At 45.1% G+C, this 19,846-nt stretch overlaps 1 protein-coding gene and 1 pseudogene across 1 annotated transcript in view; one reads left to right on the top strand and one right to left on the bottom strand.

The window, feature by feature from the left end:
- Positions 1-1,310: 1,310 nt before the first annotated feature.
- LOC119001402 (LETM1 domain-containing protein LETM2, mitochondrial-like) lies at positions 1,311-2,282 on the bottom strand (annotated as a pseudogene).
- A 1,214-nt stretch (positions 2,283-3,496) lies between these two features.
- The window catches only part of CAPN13 (calpain 13), a 71,452-nt gene continuing 55,102 nt past the window's right edge, over positions 3,497-19,846 (top strand). The window contains exons 1-2 of the mRNA XM_037066826.1: positions 3,497-3,649; positions 18,992-19,221. Coding sequence (XP_036922721.1) covers positions 19,024-19,221 — 198 coding nt within the window. The 5' untranslated portion in view covers positions 3,497-3,649; positions 18,992-19,023. The remainder of the gene's footprint in view (positions 3,650-18,991; positions 19,222-19,846) is intronic.

Here is a 19,846-nt window from a genome sequence, read left to right on the forward strand (position 1 = left end):
TGGAGACTAATTGGAAGGGGAGGTGGGCCCACATATCTCAGAGCAGATTCGCACTGCCTGGGGTCGGAAGGGTCTGGGGGCGTGCCACGGCTCCTTCAGACCTGGAGGAGGTCCAGCTAGAAAATTCCAGCTAGAGTTAACATAATGAATAGCCCAGACTGTGGAATCCTCTGGAACACACAGACCGCCGAGAGGTGGCTTCTACACAGCACATATGAATGAGGAGAGAGGACACCCAAGGGCCCCTGGAGCCCCCAAAGCAAACATTCCCTACAGGAATGTAGGGAACAGGTCTTCCTTCCAGAGCCTCTCGCCTAAGCCATGGTTACAGCGTAACTATCAGCCAAAGCCGCTTGTCTCTTGGCTCCAAGAACACGCCTTTGAGAGATATTTTCCTTTTTTAATTCAATATTCCTGAAGACAGCTCAGGAGCACAGCTCCCGTTCTGAGAGGAACTTTGTTTTATGAAACGAGAGAAGATAAAACCACCCTCGGTGAGCAGGGAAACCCCCAGTTACTTTTGTTTAGGCGCTGTGTCCAGATATACCTGTGTGGGTGGGGCTTTCTAAAGCATTTTCACACTCCTTTTCCTGAAAGTATGACTTTCAAATGTGTGGGGGTTTTTTTTTGATTGCCAGTCTAACTTCCCATTTTACCCTCCCAGAAGTTTTTTTTTCTTTATTTCCAGAAACCTTGCAGGGGAATATCTATTCCATCCCATAAGGCACCATTCCTACTGACGGATCACTCTGAAAATGTCGGTCAGGTTCTCTTACGGTGGTTTCTGGAGTTTTCGAGTTCATACTCAAGAGTTATCTAAGGCACTAAGGCACTAATGCACTGAAGGGGACAATTATGAACACCATAAATGGAACCAAACAAGAAATCATCAGGGTCCTCAATAGCTTGTTTGGGCAACAGCTAAGACAGTATGATAACTGTAGGAAGCCGTGTTTCTATTTGGAGTTTTCAAGTTCTTACTTGAGAGTTATCTAAGGCACTAAAAGCTGATTCCATAATGCAAAATATTCTCTCCCTTAAAGGACATGGGCACAGATATGAAGCTGTTAAAAACACCATGGGGCAAAGTTCAGTGGGATGACGTAATGGTGCCAGGAAATGGGCTTTGCAATTGCACTTTTCTAAATGGTCTGAATGTGGTCTCACTGCTGACATCATCTGGAATGTTGACAAGGCCTCAAAGGACTGTCCCTAGGACTAAGTGGCTGGTCCTGCACTCAAACTAGACAGAGTCTCATCTGGGAGGTCCTTTATGAATACCACTGTTGAGGACAGGAAGTCGAGGACACTTAGGCTCCTTTGGAACTTGCTTAGCTGTTCTGGGCTGTCTTTTGTGATTCAGCCTGGAGCGTAGCTTCTTTAGCAGAAGCGGCAGGCCCTTTAAGTGTGAAATAGGAGGTTGTAGTGTCATGAGTGAAGGTGTAACTGGCGGCAGCTGCATGAATTTTTCATCCTCACCTCCCTTCAGTTGAGGAGCTAAGTCCACCGTGTCCTGTTTAGATTCAGAAGAAGTAGGTGATTCCACAGGAACATCCATCTCTGCAGCCTCTCCACTTAGTGGGATCTCAGTTAGCTTTGGCTTCACATCTACCAGGTAGAAGGTTCATGACAGGGGTGCCAGAGAAGGGGGGCCATTCTCCTGCAGGTGGGGGTCCTGCCACTCTCTGAGCTATCGTCTCAGTTGTTCCTCCGTGAAACCTAGTAATCTCATCCCTCGGGTCCTGTAGGTGGCTTGTGGTTCTGACACACCGAAGCACTCACCCCTTCTTCGGCAATTATTTCATCATCTGCTTTTATGGAGACTTCAGTTTCATCAGGAGCTGAAAGTGGGGCAAATTGCTGCTTTCAAGAGACTGCAGTTCTAGCAGTTTGCACAGGGGAATTGCCTGAGGTTGGTCTCGGGGCTCCAGGGTTAGCAGATCCTCATAGAGTTTGGAGAAGCAGACTGTCTCCTATGGGCTGGGCTTGTCTGGACCTGTCTGACATGGGATGAGAACTGTGTGGAAGCATCTCCCAGCTTGGCCCTGTTCCTCCTTACCATTTCTGTAATTGTTTCTTGAAGAAATTTTGCTAGTTCCAACTTCGCAACCATCTTCTTTTTCTGTTTTGCCTTCCTTTTTGCATTCACTTCCAAAAGTGGATGGCAACATTTCTGGGAAGAGTTTCAGAAACACTGGGAATAAGAACTCCATGAAGGGTACAATTATGAACACCATAAATGGAACCAAGCAGAAGAAATCAACACAGGTCCTCAATAGCTTGTTCGGGCAAGAGCTGAGACTGTATCGTAACTGCAGAAGGCCATATTTGTATTTGTCTCAAGTAGTCAACATAGGGACCCTCCCAATAATGCAGTATGCCTGATAGTTGCCATGGTAACCATCTGAAATGTTTTTAATTGCATACCCTATTAGTAAAATCATTTTAAGAACACACCACAAATATATGAGTGTGTATTTATTCACTAATTAAATTTTTTTACAATAGTGTGTTTATTGCTTACTGTATTTATAGTTAAAGTCCTAACAGAGTGTGTCCCCTGGGATGTAGACATCCTGGTAAATAAATGTGAAGGAGACAAAGCTAGTATCATAATCCTCACTTTACAGCTCACTAAACTAAGCACTGTGCTCAAGTCAGAGAGCCCAAAATTGTAGGACTGAGATGAAAACCCAGTTTCAGTCATTGAATGGCCCCTCCTTATCCACGGTCCTGCCTCCCAGGGGCTTGGGCTGAGCCACACCTCCCACGTGCTCTGATTCTTCCTTCCATGTTCCAAATTCATCTCTCCACCGCCCCCCAGCCCGCCCCATCACTGCTGGGGAATGGATCCAGTCACATATGTTCTGGGTGATTTCCACATTCCTCTTACTTACTTACCTATTTGTCATTCTCTCCATTAACATCAGGTGAGCCTCTCTATGGGGTTCTGGAGTCAGGAAGCATCTGCTCTCCATGCCTCATTGCTTTCTTCCTGATCCATTAAGTGGGGATGATGCCAAGACCTTCCAAGTCGTGCCTCGCCCAGGGGTTAATGTATTCTGCAGTTATTTGTAAAAAGATGCTCTCTCCAGCAGAGAGACCAGGCGATGGGATTTACTCTGAGTGGCCACTCTTGGCCTGCACCACATGGCATCCCCACCTCCAGGTAAGAGAACGAGGCACGAAGGGAGACTGTTCTCCCAAGTGGAAATACCTGAAGTTAATTAAAGAAACTGAATATCCAGAAACAATGAGAAACCCAAAACCCAGGCTTCCAAGAAATCCGCAGCTGGGGGCTCCAGGAAGTGAGATGGGATCAGGTGGAGATTGCTTTGGGGTGGAGTACGGTGAAGATCTTGCAGTTAAATTCAATATGCTCTGTCTCTGGGTGCCCAGGGCTTGCTGATCACTGTTTAACTAAGGTGGGGCAACACCTGGTGTGCCCTATAAGGAAGAGCCTGAGGTGACGAAGCAAGCAGAGGCCAATACTGCCCGCACTGCTGTGTCTGCTGCTGCTCCAAGGAGGCTGCCACCCTCCAGCCCACAGGCTGCTGCTGAGCATATCAGGCTGATGCCCAGCCTGACCCTGATCCCTTCAGGCCTACTGCTGGCGCTGAATGCTCAATCAGCTGCATCTAGGAAACAGGTAAGGTGTGAGCGTGACCTCCCAGGGCTTTGGACCGAGAGAGTGCTCTGAACTTGAGTGCCTGTGAATTTCCCCAAAAATCATCTTAAAATTATGTAAATTCCTAGTCTCCACTCACAGAAATATGTATTCAGTAGTTCTAAAAACTGGGTATTTCTGATGCAGTGCCCAAGAATAAGCTTTAAGAAAACCCAGGGCAAAGGATGAGTTGATGCCCTCAGAGAAGGTAGTCTAAACTTGGCCCATGCCATACAGTGAGAGCCTTCCTTAATCTTGGAGTCACCTCTGCTTTCTGCTCATTCAAAGTTGCAACCTGGAAGGCTACACTGACCATAACGGATACCCTGATGGCAGGAATTCTGCCATCTCTGTCCCCCCCGCCCAGGCTTCGTTTCTAACACACAGGATTTAATAAGGATTTGCTGAAGGGAGCAACAGGGCTCAGGCCTGGCCTTTTGTTTTCTAATGATGTCGCTTAATAATTGCATGAACAAACTTGGAAAATCTGGGTTTGCTGCAGACTGATCACCAGCCCTTTGGAAGTTCCAATGGTTCCTAGACCCCTCCAGCTCACAGTCAGCGCCTCTGCCTCTGTGGCCGCTCAAGTTGTTTCAGCTTGGAGATGTGCCTCTGTCCTCAGGGAGAGGGAGAGGGGGACTGAAAGCCAGCTGTTTTGCTGGAAGCCATGCTGACACATTAGAATAAGTGCAGGTATTTTCCCTCCGTAGTTACAGCTGGGTTATGACCTGCCGACTGCCCTCTTTGCCCGGGAGACAAACAGAACCTTGCTGATCTCCAGGTGCCATTCACTGGATGTCCTAAATGGTCCTGCTTGTACCCTGCTGAACCCAAACTTTTTTGGGGGGGGTGATAATTGCAGGAGGACTCAATTATTAGCACACTGGCCGATGACAATAAAGTCATCTATCCATTGTGCGATGGGAAAGAGTTATGTGTAACCTGAGCTCATTATCCCCAATATGCAAGTGGAAAAAGTAAGGTACCTGGTGAGTGACTTGCTGCTGAGCGCATACTAGATGCAAATGACAGACCTAAAGTTATACTGTCTTGTCCCCTGGTTAGTCGGTTGTATTCAGTGAATGACTTTCTTGACAGAGGACCCTGGAAGAGAAGGTGCTACACAAATCAGTGACTCAACTGCTGACACCAAGGGCTCACTCTCTGTCCAGACTTGTGCTTGGTCCTGCCATAGGTGCTCTATGACAGCGGTCCCCAACCTTTTTGGTGCCAAAAACCAGTTTTGTGGAAGATAATTTTTTCATGAATGGGGCAGAATGGGGGGGTGGGGAAGGAGCTGAAGCAGTGATGTGATCAAAGTTTTGCTTGCTTGCGCGCCTCTCACTTCCTGTTGTGTGGCCCAGTTCCTAAGAGGCCACGAACTGATACCGGGGACCCCTGCTCCATGATACTACCACATGGGCATGCAGCTTAAACTCTTTGGGTCCCGGTTTCCATATGACTAAAATGTGGTAACAATATGCATCTGCCTCGTGCAATCATTGAAAAGAACAAGTAAGATAATATATGCAAAGTATAAGGCAGCCCCTGGCACACGGTTCATGTTCAAAACATTTTAGTTACTACTGTTGACGTTATTCGAGTCTACAATACAAACCTTGAGGCAAAGCTTACGTGCTAAGGCCTCATTGGGAGGGGCACTATCAGGGCAGGGAGGGAAAGGAAAAGGATAAGGAGAATGGAAAGCACTAGGAGATGAATCACCTTCACATAAAGACATAGCTGGCCACTTGGCCAAGGCAGGACATCTGTGGACTAGCTGCATGGAAACATGGGCCTTGGGATAGCCTACCTGAGAGAAGTTGGGGAGGAAATTTCCATACTGGTTTCATTCTGTCTTGTATCTTCCATTGCTCAAAGTTTGCCCCATGGGAATTAACTCTCCTGAACCTCTGGTTTGTGCCATCTGGCCCCTTTGGCAGCCACTGGGAAATCCATACTCTATGCCTTGAGCTTGGTGCTTCATGAGTCCAGAAGTGGTCTTCAGATAAAAAGGGGGCTAAGAGTCCCAGAGACAAGTGATATGAAGAGAACCAGAGATAGCGCATAAGGTTTGTCCAAAAGAGATCGAGTTATCACTGTTAATATTTGCTGGACCCATGCAAGGCACTAGTGTCCCCTGACCTTAGGGAGCCACCTCTTTTTCCTATGAGACAAACACGAAGGGGTCCTCAGGTAGACTGGTCCATGCCACCTCTCCTCAGTGTTTGGAAGAGGTCAGACTGCATGCACAACCTTCCCTCTCAAACCTCTAAGAGGCAGAGCATGCCATTGATAGATGAACTCTATCTCTCAGACAAGTGTTTCCTAAAACATAACGTATGGAACACCAATCCCGGGAGCTGTTGCTGGGAGCTCCTTGATATTAGGGTTCAGTGATCAAACACTTGGGTGAGTGTTGCCTCCTACTCTCCCCTCCTTGGAGAGTCATGGTTCAGATCTGCCTCTGAGAAGGACCAAACAGAGAAACTGCTTGAGCTGAGCATGCCAGCCCTCTCCTTACAGAACAAATGTTAATAATGAAAACTTGATCTCTTTTGAACGTCCATTGGAAGCACTGCATCCGACCCTGGCAGCCCTGAATTTGGTCTCTCTCCTCTCTGGATTCCTGAATTCTCAGGGGCCTCTTCTATACCATGCAGTATGTCTTGCTTTGCACAGCTCTTTTTGAGTAAAAAATTCTGCAATATAATATGAAGTCATGCATGTTCACCAATCTGCAGAACTGGTTCTCCCCATAAACAACCAGAAAGCTCAACCGACCGTTATTTCCTGTTTAATAATTAAGATAGTCATACAAGGCAGTTCCTTAGGGGCCTTCCAGACCCTCATAATCTGTGACACTCATATAGAAAGGCAGGTGAAGGTCATCTCTTCCAGCTTCTGCATTGCTTCAGAGATGATCTATTTAGCTAATAATCACATGCACACTTTTAAGAGATGGTGTAGGGGTGTGGGAGAGAAGGGTTGCCCGCTGCTGCCCCCTCTAGTGGAGCTGGACTTAATGAGAGAGGTATCTGGTACCAAGGCAGTGGCCTCGGGTGATGAGCCGCCTCTGCATCCTTGGGCTGGAAGAGATCCGAGCCCTGGGTTAACTTTTTTGCTCTGTGACACCAGCCACAAGGGATCTCAAAACTGAGAGTGGCCAGGACCTCGGTTTGATTTCTCTCTGAGAGGATGGCCCCTTAGACAATACTCTGACCTCTGTCCACTGGTTGGGTCAGCCCTTTTGTGCCCACCCCCCTGCAGAGGATAAGGGCTGACCAGGACCTCCCATGCAGCTCAGAGACCCTGAGGGGCATGTCTTCACCAGAACTGACCGAACACCTGACTTCAGGAAATGCAGCCAGTGACCCACATCCGGATCCAGTTGGCTGTCTCATACCTGAGGGAGGAGAGGTCATAGGAACATGTTCCTAGTTCATAGCCAAGCATCGTCTACCCAGAAGTGGCTGCCAACCAGCTGAGCTACATCGCTCAGCACCATTTTGAAGTTCCCAGCTTCCCTTTGGAAACTGAAGTTAAGAAACTTACAGGTGGTGTTGACTGGGGGAGAGTCAGAGCAGAAGCATTCAGGATGGCTGGCTGCTGGGCCGCCCCAGGCACATCCTTCAATTCGGAGGCTGTCCTGATCCCCTGTCACTGTCTCCTTCTGACACTTTGCGAACCCTGTCTTCTCCCTTTACCAGGTTACTCTATGCACATGGACAGGACTGCCCCATGGCCCCTAACTGCCTCCCCTATGCCAGCAGGCAGCCCCAGCAGTGGGAGGGAGGCAGAGGGTTCCTGTGGCAACATCTTCACTGTCTGGGGCAGAGGCTCTGCAGGCACAGTCGTCCCCTCTCTTCCCCCCTGTCCTCCCTGCCTGCCCTCCAAAGGCCCCTCACAAGCCAGCTGCCACACTGGTTCTGCTCATCTCTCTCTCTACTTTCTCTCCTCCTACCCTAGCCCCCACCTTCAGATGCTCTGTCCTCCTTGGAGGTTTTAGGGGTGGGAGAGAATGAAGGAAGGAGCATGAGAATCCACATGTGCACACAATCCCACACACTTGTGCGCGAAGTCTGTCCTCTTTCATGCTGCTCTTTTCCTCTGTTCCCCCTTCTCTCTCTCCCTCCAAAGCCCTGAGGTGTGCCTAGGTGGCACGTAATTAAAAGTGGTTTGCATGGGGCTTTTTTTCCACCAGAGAGCAGTTAAGTGCCTTATTTTCTCCACTTGGGTGGCTAAATTATTCTCAGTGTGTTAAACAGTGTAATTAAACACATACACATGCAAGTGCGCCGGGCCCCTTCCCCCACCCATCCTTGCTCCTTGTCAGCAGAGAGAGTATTGGCCCCAGCCTTCAAGCTCTGTTAGTTTTAATTTGAGTTGTGGAATTAGTAATGGGTTTTGCCGGAACACTGCTGTGGGAAATAGATCGCTCCTCGTGTGGGGCTTGGGCACCATTTCAAACGAGTATTTGTTAAGGGGGAAACCGTCCCTTGTCGTGTTCTGCTACATTACATCAGATTTATTTCCATTGTTCTGAAAAACACCAGCCAGGAGAGAGCCTTGAGCACCACTCCTGGGCAGGGAGCAATTGAACACTGCCTCCTGTTTCTTAGCTGGCTGAAAACAAAAATGCAGACAGAATCACCCGTTGTTGCTGGGCTGTGCTAAGCTCATCCTGAACACCCCAGCAAGCCCTGTGCCTGCCACGGCGGGGCCTACGGAGCTGCTGTCCTGGTCCTATCATAGCACTGGCAGAAAGTGACTTGGTAGGTTCGTGGCGAACATACGATGTTGAAGAAAAGCAAGTGAATGAAGAGAACCCCTCCAGGTCAAATTGAAAGGGATATGCCCAATTTGAGGATGCGTTTGCACCCCTTTCTCTCATCATGCAACCTCAGCTTGACTAGTTCCTGGACGAGTATGCACAGCCCGCCCCGGTCTGTGGTCACTCACGCCATGAGCAGCTCTTTCCTTCGGCATTGCCCAGTAAGGCAGCCAGCCACTAGCAGCGTGGATATTTAAATTCCAATGGAAAGTAATGAAAACAAAATGGAATTTAAAAATCAGTTCCTTAGATGCACTTGCCATATTTCAAGTGCTCAGTAGCCACAGATGGCTGGTGGCTACTACACTGAACATAATTCTGGGCACCTGGAGGTGCCTGCCGTTGGAAGCCCCGGAGGTGACCAGCAGACGCCTGGGGGCTCTCGTTTGCTGCAGGGCCCTGGCCACCTGGGGAGATTCTGACAAGGTGATGGTCATGAAACCTACCACAAAGCCATGTCCCATGCCGAGCCCTTTACAAGAATCTTTTTTATTTAATACCCACCTCGTACTACGAGGCTGATTTTATTACCATCACCCGGTATATTTTATGTGTAAGGAAAGGAGGCTCAGAGATATTAAGGTCATTGCTCAAGAGCATTCAGTCACTAAGCAACATCTGGACTCAAACCACAGTTTCAACCTGATCCCACACGCTCTTGACCATCATTCCATGGTTTGTTTGTTTGTTTGTTTTAAAGAACAAGACAAAGCCCTGTTTTCCAAACAAGAGCATAACCTTCGGGTCATAGAAGCAGCAAGGGGAGCCTCCTTGTGGGGCCCAACTGGTTAAGTCTGCTCTGTCAGACAAGGGTTCTTGGGGAGCAGGACTCCAGGGCTGGGTCTCTGTTCGTCTTTCTCCTGCCAAACGTTTCTACATTTCCAACTTCCCGTGGGGTGATCTCTACGTTCCTGGGGTGTGTAGCTAATGTCTGTGCCAATTAGAAAGCCACCACCTCTCCAAGTGGAGTATAACTGCGTGCTAGGAAACCCGCTGGTAAGCAGACTGCTTCCTGCCCAGGTGCCACACGTCACTCTAACACTCTGGCTACCGTCCACAGCGTTGATGTACCTCTTGAAATGTGCCCCCCGTAACTGAACACAGTGGATCAGATGTCCACTCGGGGTCAAGAGCACCTCTACCCAGGGATCTAGAGCCACCCTGTCCAGAGCAACATCTTACTGCTGTCGCAGCTGTTGGACTGTGTAGCAGCTTATGCCACCTGGCCTCGTTTAAAACCGGAAGTCAAGTAAGCCAGCCATATATCTTTGAGATGAAATTCAGCCAAGGAAGACTCACTATTTACTTGCACAGTTAACTTTTAAATGTGAAGACAGATTTATGGTTTCCTTGATTAAATTCCATCTTTTTGGTTTTGAAATCTTTTCGAATTTTGATTTTGCCATCTGCTTGGTTAATTGGTTTTCTTTTCTCTCTATCATTACAAATGATGAAAGAATTGAAACGTATCTTCATTTTTATTTCAACTTCTTCCAGGACCAAGGTAAAAATGTTAAACAGGACAGGACGAGTATCAGAGTTCTGTGACTATTATAGTACAGTAATGCCAAGGTGATTCAGAATCATTCATCAATAATCTCTGCTTCAGACTATGAACTCTATTTACTAAACTCTACTGTATATACTGTATTTCTGTACTCTACAATGCTATAGGTTGCAATCTACCCAGTCTAGCTGTCTAGTCTGGTTTCACCCTTTTACATATAGGGAATAAAGGGAGTTTATCAACTACTTTTCAAAAATCAAGATATTATATATTTCATATGCTACCTGTGATATGTGTGTGTGTGTGTGTGTGTGTGTGTGTACACACATGTTGGGAACTGCACTGCCTGGTTTCAGGAATTGTAACTGCTTCCCATGGCTAAGTGAGAGACCTCCAGAATGCGGGCCATAGGAGACAAAGCTGGTCTCTGGCAGCAAGTGCTGCTTCTGCTTCTTCCCCTGCCCCCAAAGCATGGTCGATGTCCATGGTGGGTACAACCCCCAGAGAAGGGCAACCTAGGCCAGATATGATCACTTGGGAAGCCATCACGGAAGGACTCAGGGGGCTGTGACAAAGAGGGAGCAACGGACCCTCATCCCCCCTGGCTATTGTGTCATAGACTGAGTCCCCATTTCCATCTGGGAGGAGCACTGCCTGGCTCTAATGCACTTAAGCCTAAAAACCTATGATGGGGAAGGCAGTGCAGCCCTGTGCTGGAAAGGGCGGGTATCGGGGTAAATCAGGCATAAGAAAGAATATGTAAAAATTCTGTGAAACCTGCTTTGTCTAGAATGCTCTCATTTAAATGATAAGGATCCAAGCAAGAAGTTTGTTCCTCAAAGTCTTATGGCTCTTTAGCTATCTAACCTTGACTGAGAATAAGCCCTCATGGTTCTTTGAATGCTATCTATTGTTTGATCCTTACCTGTATTCTTGTACAAACGAACCCAATAAAAGCCCCTTGAGGAAGGGGCTCTTGGCCCTTCCCCTTTGAGGGATCGGCCACCTCTCCTCCCCAAGCAGATCATGACTTGGTAGTTTCACTTTCATCTGTGGTGGACAGGGGTACTTTGTGGGCAAAGTTGCCACCCCCATATATATATATATATGAATACATATGACCATATATATCTATATGGCATTCTCTTATTCCTCCAAAATAGGAACTCCATTGTTTGGAAAAAAAGGAAAACAAATGGAGAGAAAGTTAAGTAATTAATTTTGGTAAAGCTATATTTGCTTCTAGAAACATGAACCTTATTTTTTAAGTACTCAATGTTTTTTTTTTCAGAATTTTCTGAAATGTGTTTATTTCAGAATTTTTCTATTAATATTACATTTCTTAAAAGTATTATAGAGCTACAAAAAAGTTTAAAAACCAACACTTTGGGAGAATGAATGAGGTTGATGACAAACTTCCTGTCTTAAAAACAGAATCTCTCACAAAGTCTCTTATGTTAAGTTCCCATAAGAATTAACATTTGGCTCAACTTATAAAAGTTAAACTTATAAGCAAATATCCCTAACATATTTATATTTGTATAAAGTGAAGAATATCTGTGTTCCTCAAAGATACTGTCAAGAAAGTAAAAAGATAAGCCACCAACTGGGAGAAGACATTTGCCACACATATGACCTATAAAAGATGACTATCCAGAGTAAATAAAAAATTTTTACAAAGCCATAAAAAGAGACAACCCAATAGACAAATGGGCGTAAGACATGAAAATTCATTTTGCACAAGAGGGAATATAAATGAAGAATGAGCATATTGGAAGATGCTCTATCTTACCAGCGATCAGGGAAACATAAGTTAGGATTGCAGGGAGTTACCACTTCACACGCACCAGATGGGTACAAATAAGGAGCCTGCCAACACCAAGCCTGTGTGAGGGTTTATAGCACTGGGAACTCTTTAGCATTGCTAATTGAGATTGTAAATGGGTACCACCTTGGAAAATAGTTTGACACATTTAGCGAGGTTGAGTATGTGCATACCCTAAACCTAAAAATTCTGCTCAACGAATGTACCATTTTACATGTCCACCAATACAACAGAAGTTCCATTCGTTCCATCTCCTCACTTTGGAGTTTGGAGTTGCCACTTCTCATCTCCTACACCTACTTTTCCCAGTTTTCTGAGAGTTTTTATCACAAATATATTTTGCATTTTGTCAAATAATTTCATTTCAATTGTTTCATATGGCAATTACACTTTTTTTAGTCTTAAATCAAATTATATTTCTGAAATAAACCCAACTTGGTTTTGATATATTATCTTTTCTTATTTTATTTCCCTGTTTACATTATTGGATTTCTTTTTTAAAAAAAAAGATTATATTTATTTATTTTTAGACAGAGGGGAAGGGAGGGAGAAAGAGAAGGAGAGACACATCAATTCAATGTGTGGTTGCCTTTCATGTGCGCCCTACTGCGGACCTGGCCCACAACCCAGGCATGTGCCCTGACTGGGAATTGAACCTGGTGACCCTTTAGTTTGCAGGTAGGTGCTCAATCCACTGAGCACAGCAGCCAGGGAGCATTATTGAATTTCATTCGCTAAAATTTTATTAAGGATCTTTGCCATCGTGCTCATGAGAGATATTGGTCTGTCATTTTTTTCAGGGTATAGATTCCTTATGAAGTGTTATTGGTAGTGTTATGCTGACCTGATAAAATACAAGTTCAACAGTGTTTTCGTGCTGCTCTACTTGCTGAAGAAGTTTGTGAAAAATTAGTGTTTTGTTTGTCCTTGAAGGTATAATAGCATTCACCAGTGAAACTATCTGAGTCTGGGGATTGCTTTCTCAGAGAGCTTTGAGTAACAAATTCCACTTCTTTGTTAGATATAGGGTGATTCAGACTTTCTGTATTTTCTCGTACCAACTTTGGTAAACTGTATTTTTCAAGAAATATATCCATTTCATACAGCACCTTTTTTTTTTGCAGTACTTTGTTCATAATAGTCTCTTTCTAGACCTTTAATGTCTATAGACTGTGTGATAATAAGCCTTTTATCAACGATGATATCGGTGATTTGTGTTCACGCGCTTGTCCTTGGATAGTTCAAGTCTGGGCTTGTCAACTTTCTTTGTCTTTTTAAAAAATCAGTTTTTGCTTTATTAGTTTTCTCTGCTGTTTTCTCTTTTATTAATTTCTGCTCTTGTCTTTACTTCCTTCTACTTATTTTGGTTTTTTTTATTTCCCTTATGATCTTTGACTCATGAATTATTTGGAAGTGTTTGATTCCAGATATTTGGCATTTTCTTAAATATCTTATAGTTATTGATTTATAATTTTAGCTCTGTTTCAGCTCGAGCATACTATGTGTGATTCCATCCTTGGAAACATGTTGTTTTATGGCCCAGTATATTGTCAGTTTGGGTGGATGTATTTCATACATTGAAAAGGATGTATATTGTACTGGTAGGTACAGTGCAGGATTTATGTCAATGATATGAAAGTGATTGATAGTGTTATTTAGATCTTTGTTTTCACCGATCATTTTTTTGTCTTGTTGGTCTATTAAGTGGTAAAATATGAGTACTAAAATTCCTACCAGGATTGTGGAATTGTTTTTCTTTTCTTTAATTCTGTTAGGATTTTGGTTCGTATATTTTCAGTTTCTATTATTAGATGCTAATACATGTATGATTTTTATTTATTCCTGAAGAATTTCTACTGACATTAAATGTCCCAGTTTACCCCGGATAATACTCTTTGTTATGAAGTCTATTTGGTCAATCTATTAATATTCGTCCAAGCTTCCATATGTTATATCTCTTCTTATATTACATACCTTCTTACAGTATGTCTCTTTCCATCCATTTATCTTCAACTTGTGTCTTTGTGTTTAAATTGTGTTTCTTATGGGCAACATATTGTTGAGTCTTGCTTCTTTATCTACTTTGTCAATATTGGCCTTTTAATTGGAGTTAAATTAACATTTAATTTAATTATTGATACGGTTGGATTCTTGTCTTTTTTAGTTTGTTCATTCACTCTTTCACCTTTATTGACTTATTTTGATTATTTGAATATGTTTTAGGATTGTATTTTAGCATACCTATTGGTATTTTGGCTATATTCTTTTTATTATTGGTTAGTGGTTGTCTAGGGATTCTACTACACATACCTGACCTTTCCCATTCTATTTTACCACTTCCTGTAAGATATGGAAACCTCGCAACCATATAGACCCTTCTACCGTTCTCTGTTGTAGCCGTTACAGGAGTTACACCGCACACATCGAAACCTCTCTAGACAAAAATGTTATAATTTTGCTTCAAACGCATATATGTATTTTAAAGAAATAAAGGAGAAAAAATAGCTTTATGAATTTACTCAGGTATTTACTATATATCATTCCTGAAAATTCAATTTTCCCTGTTATGGTTGCCCTTTAAATTGAAGAACTTCCTTTATCATTTCTTCTGAAGCTGTCTTTGCATGATGAATTCTCTTTGTTTTCCTTATGGTCTTGTTTCACTTTTATCCTTGAAATAACACTTACAGATAGAAGAGTCCTGATCACAGACGTTCAGCTTCCAGCACTGTCAGGAGATACAAGTCTTTTGTTGCAGTACCGGTCTGGGGTATGTTTTCTGCAGCCCAACCAGTCTAAGACAGTCACCCAACTCAGTGGCAGACACAGGGAAGAACTGAATCAAATTCGTTTAATAAACGCTAAAGGGAGGGGAAGAACAAGCTGCCTCCAACTGCACCTCCTGCCTGCTTCTCATCCAGGTCGGATTCTTCACTCACTAGCTCACAGAGCTTCTTGCACTAAGAACTTTTTATCAACCCTTTTGGACACTTTCTTTTTAACTTTTCCTGCTTGACCCAAGAGATAACCCAGCAGCAAGACAGATGTTTATCCTTAATATCAGGTAGACCTTCCAGCTCTCTTTTTAAATTAGGGCTCCTGAGTCTTCTCCTGCCTTTGTTTTACCCTGCAAAGTGAGGCAAGTGGGGAGAGAAGAAAAGACGTAAGCCAGATAGCCCTCCTGAAGGTGATGGGCAGGGAAATTGGTTTGCCATTTCTGCCGCACACAAAAGTGAAATGTTACCCCATTTGGTGATCCTTCCTGCCTGAGAGAGTGAGTGTGCGTGGACACGGAATACAGACCGGTGGTTGCTAGAGCGGAGGGGGTTGGGGGCTGGTGAAAGGGTGACTGGATTAAGAAGTACAGATGGCTAGCTCATCACGAAATAGTAACAGGGATGTCAAGCACCACATAGGGAAAATAGCCAATAATAGAGTAATAACAATGTATGGTGCCAGGTGGTATGAGAATTATCAAGGGACCACTTTGTAAATGATATAAATATCTAACCACTGTGCTGGACACCTGAAACTAATGTAAAGTAATATTGAATGTTGACTGTAATTGAAAATTTAAAAAAGATTTTTCGAAAGTGAGTCTGCAGGCTGTTCCTTGATAAAGCCCTGAGCAATTCAGAGGGAATGGTGAGCCTGGTCGGTGGGAGGTCTGCATGTGGGGGAGGCTCCCCTTCCTTCCTGCCTTCCCTGTCCTCATTGAGCTTATTCTCGCTCCCAGGGCAGCCCACCTCCCCCAGCAGCCGGTACTTTGGCCTGCCACCTGCTCGCTGGAGCCCTCCCAACCCCACCTGGGCACTCAGTGGGCACAGAGCCGCAGTGGAGCTGAGGGCACAGGTCTGTTGCCTCACCCACAGCTCTGAGCCCTGCAGAGGCCCTTGAGCCCAGCCTGTCATTTGTAAGAGCAAATCCTGATGCCAGAGGGGTGGGGCTTCTGCACAGTTCTTTTGTGGTCAAAAAGAAGATAATCAGACTAATAACCACCAATTTCGGTTGCTTTCTATTTACCAGTCCCAGGGTGAAGTATTTGACCAGTGTGGTTTCATCTGAGTCTCACGACTTGACACCACGCATGTTATCACCATCCCCACTTTACAAGTGAGGAGAGTGAGTCTTAGAGTGGGATTCCTAAAGTCCACCAGTCCACCACCCAGTCAGTAGTGGGCAGTCGGGGCCCTGCAGGTGGCCTGCGAACCGACCCCCAAATGAAGGGCCTGTGCAAGATTCTGATGGAGAAGTCGAGCCAAATTCTTTAGACTCGTTTTTCCATACAGTTAAGGGCTGCTTACTAACATAATTGTGTAATTGTGTAATTAAGGGTAACTACCATTTAGTTTTCATAAACTAAATGAGCTCATTGCTGGCATTCATTGCAAACGTGAGTCCGACATTTGACTGAGAGGTATGGTGCATGTGAATCCAGGGTTTCACTGGCATGGTGATGCTGTGACCGTTGCCTGTCCCCACGCATGCGCAGAGCTGGAGGACCCGGATTCTCACAGTCCTCCTTTAGCAAGCCTCCCTGCCTTTGTCTCAAATTGACAAGCAAATCTATTACTGTTTTCCTGCTCCTAAATGACAGCTTACTGTTATTTCAGCTTTACCACTATTGATATTGTTTGTCGTGGGTGCCCCACCTAACCCTACAGAGAGTGGTCAGATATACTGACATATTTTCACCTATTATTTTTCAAGAACCACATTGAAATATCATATTAGGCTGAACCAAATGAAATGGCCTGTATTCAACCATTTTTACCTTAGGTTAAACTGTGTGAAGCTGACTTGAGTCAACCATTTTTGACCTACAAAAATGATGGTTTCATATGGCTCAAACTAATAGCTCAAATGTAAATTCCTACCTCATTTGCTAGATAATTGTGTGCATGGTTCCCTCCAAATGTGTGGGTACAGTGCCACTTCCCATGTGACATTCTGCCTATGAATGTGTGCTATGTGCATAATTTGCAATGTATTAATACTATTATTACAATTATAAGAAAATTGCTATTATTAATTTGCACATTTTCCTATAAGTTGTTTGTGTATGTTCCTTTCTTATTCTTTATTGTCACCTGCTTCCTTTTTCACCACAAAGTGGGAGTGGACAGGACATGTGGACCTTGGGGTCTGTGTCACCCAGGCAGACGCTGGTCAAGGAAACTTGAAAAGCGCAGCTTTATGGGCTAAGGACCTTTTCAAGTCCCCCAACTAGTAAGTGTGGATTTGGGATTCAGATCAAAGTCAGCTGACCTTGCTGATGGAGGGAATGACCCATATTTTGGTAAATGACGTCAGTTACACATCTATCGCTGCCTGAACAAAAAAGCCCAGACTTCCTTGATATCTCTTTAGAGAAATTAGGACATCACCATTTACTGAGTGCCTACTGAATGCCAGTCACTTACTCTTGCTTGGCGCATGAGATGAGACCTCATTTAATGCCACGACAAACCTTAGGAGGCTGGTGTCATTAATCCATACAGGTGGAGAATTAAGTTCACAGGCTTGAATGCTAATTCAGTGTTGTGGCACAGGTGGTGAGCACCGGGAGCAAACTTCAAAACCCCGCTGGTCGTTCACCATACTGCTTTTTTTTCCCTCCCTACCCCTTGCCCCCATATCCCATTCTTCCTCAAATCCTATTGGTTCTACCTATAAAGTGACTCTGGAATCTGATTCTCCATCATTTTCACTATAGCGCTCAAACACTCTCTCTCCCCCAGAAAAATGCGGCCGCCTCCCAGCCTCCTCCCTGTCTCAGTTCCTGCCCATCCCCCATGCGGCCTCCAACTTGCTCCATAATTCTACACACAGATCTGATCACAGCCCACCTCTTCAGTGGTCCTGCAGCGCTCGCAAGATATGCAGCCTTTGCAAGACATACAGCACTTCTCGGTCCAGCTTTCAAACTGCAGGGGAGAGAGTGCTGTTCCATGGCATGACCACTGCCTGTCCTGCAAGCTGGATCCAGGCCAGAGGGAGGTTGTTTTCCACAAACCTGCCTCAGAGACGATCTGGTCATCGCTGATGTCCATTCTGATATGAATCCACACCCCTCCACCTCTGCCTGCTATGTGCTAGTTCCTGGAACAGGTTGTTGCCTTAACCTGGTCAAGCATGTGATTTGTCATAGCTGGTAGCAACCCCATCCTAGTGCCGTGACTACCTCCCTTTACCCTGTGTAAATTCTTTGGCACCTGCCAAATGACACAGGGGTCCATGTTGGCTTGCAGCCACCCAAGACATGCCTCCTGTAACTTTCCCTTAGTAAACACTATTAATACCAGACTGGAGTTGTCAGCCTCTTTCTTCCATCTTTCCCTGCTCTCTGCTCACAGATGCAGATTTTCAAGCCCAGGAACTTTCTGTGGGTCTACGTGAACCCACCTACCTTCCTGGCCATCTCTGCCAACAACCCTTACCCCCAGCCCCCACCCCACTGGCCCCTCCAGGCCCTCCCATTTCCTCTAACCCCCACGACCTTTCCAATCCAACTCCTGAGCCTTCTTGCACACACTACTCAGGGCATATGGAGGGACTTTTTTTTTTAATACCTACCATTTTTTTCACCTGGCAAATTCTCCTTCCTTCAATGGCCAATTCAAAGGTCACTTCCTATGGGGGCATCATCCCAGATCCCCCTTGGCAGCTCATAGCTCCTTTATGTCGACAGGACTTTGTACACATTTTTAATTAGACAGTTTCTGTTCAGTGATGGAAGGTTGAATGGTGTTGTTGAAATGTCTAATCCAACTTTCCCACTTGTAATGAGACCCCAGAGGATAAAAATCATGTCGTATTTACCTTCGGATTGCCAGTATTCATGAAGCGCCTGGCACAAGGTGAGTACTGAATAAATATTCATTAACATACAAATACCTGAACAATCTTTGGTGCCCATAGAATGTACTAAGAAGCTGTTGGGTACAATGGATTGAAAATTGAACTGAGAGGAAGGATGGCTGAATTCCAATCTGGGCTCACCTACCAGCTGGTTGTGTAACCAGCCAGTTGATCTGGGTCTCAGTCCCCTCATTTGTAAGGGGGCGGGGGACATCTGAGTGCCCTTTCAGGGCTCAGATCCAATGATGGGAAGGACTTGATGGCTTATCCCTAAAAATCTTTTTTTCTCCCTAAAAGGAAAAGATATCGGAGGTCTTCTAAGGAAAGTCATGGCACACAACCAGGAGCCTCTATCTGAGACCCCCATCATCAAGTTCAAGGGCCAGGACTTTAACTACCTGTGGGACCGTTGCCTAAGCAGAGGTCTGCTATTTGAGGATGAGACATTCCCTGCTGAGATTTCTTCCATAGGTTTGGAGCTGCTCCAGGGAAAGGACGTCTCCAGCCTGAAGTGGAAGCGGCCCCAGGTGAGTGAGCCCTCCCCCAGGCACAAACTCAGCACCTGGGCCCTCTGAGGCTCCAATCATGGCCCCTCCCACTGAAAGAAGGATGGGCCTGAGACCGGCTTAGGGGGCTGTCTCAGGGGTGGCCCAAACCAAGCTGGAAGGAGAGTGAAATTCATCTGTTCCCTGGGCTACAGTGTCGTATCCTCAGAGGGATAGAAAGACCCTGGACCTGGACCCAGGACCCCTGAGTTCTAACCTAGTTCTAACACTGAGCACATCACTAGATTCTGTGCCTCAGTATTCCTATCTGAAAATGGGAAGACATATGTGTGCATTGGTCTCTGGCATCTCTTCCATCTGTATAATTGAGACCATCTACCATCCCTCTTTATTCCCTCCAAGTATCACCATCTTTTTCTTTTTTTCTGTTAGAATGTCCTCAAGAGGAAAATACTATGTCAGACACTTATGCAATAGGATGAATTTGAATAATTGCTTCACCTCTCTCACTTTTGTTTGTATTTTCAATCTTGCAAAGGCTCCATTTTACTCATCAGCTGTAAAATTAGGAAGATATTTTAGGGCAACATTCAAACCTCACTGAATCCCCTACCCCAGCAGATGACCACTAACCTCACCTTGCAGC

The sequence above is a fragment of the Sturnira hondurensis genome, unplaced genomic scaffold (genome assembly GCF_014824575.4).
Source record: "Sturnira hondurensis isolate 20B ecotype Veracruz unplaced genomic scaffold, ASM1482457v3 Scaffold0016663, whole genome shotgun sequence".
In the NCBI taxonomy this organism is placed as follows: domain Eukaryota; kingdom Metazoa; phylum Chordata; class Mammalia; order Chiroptera; family Phyllostomidae; genus Sturnira; species Sturnira hondurensis.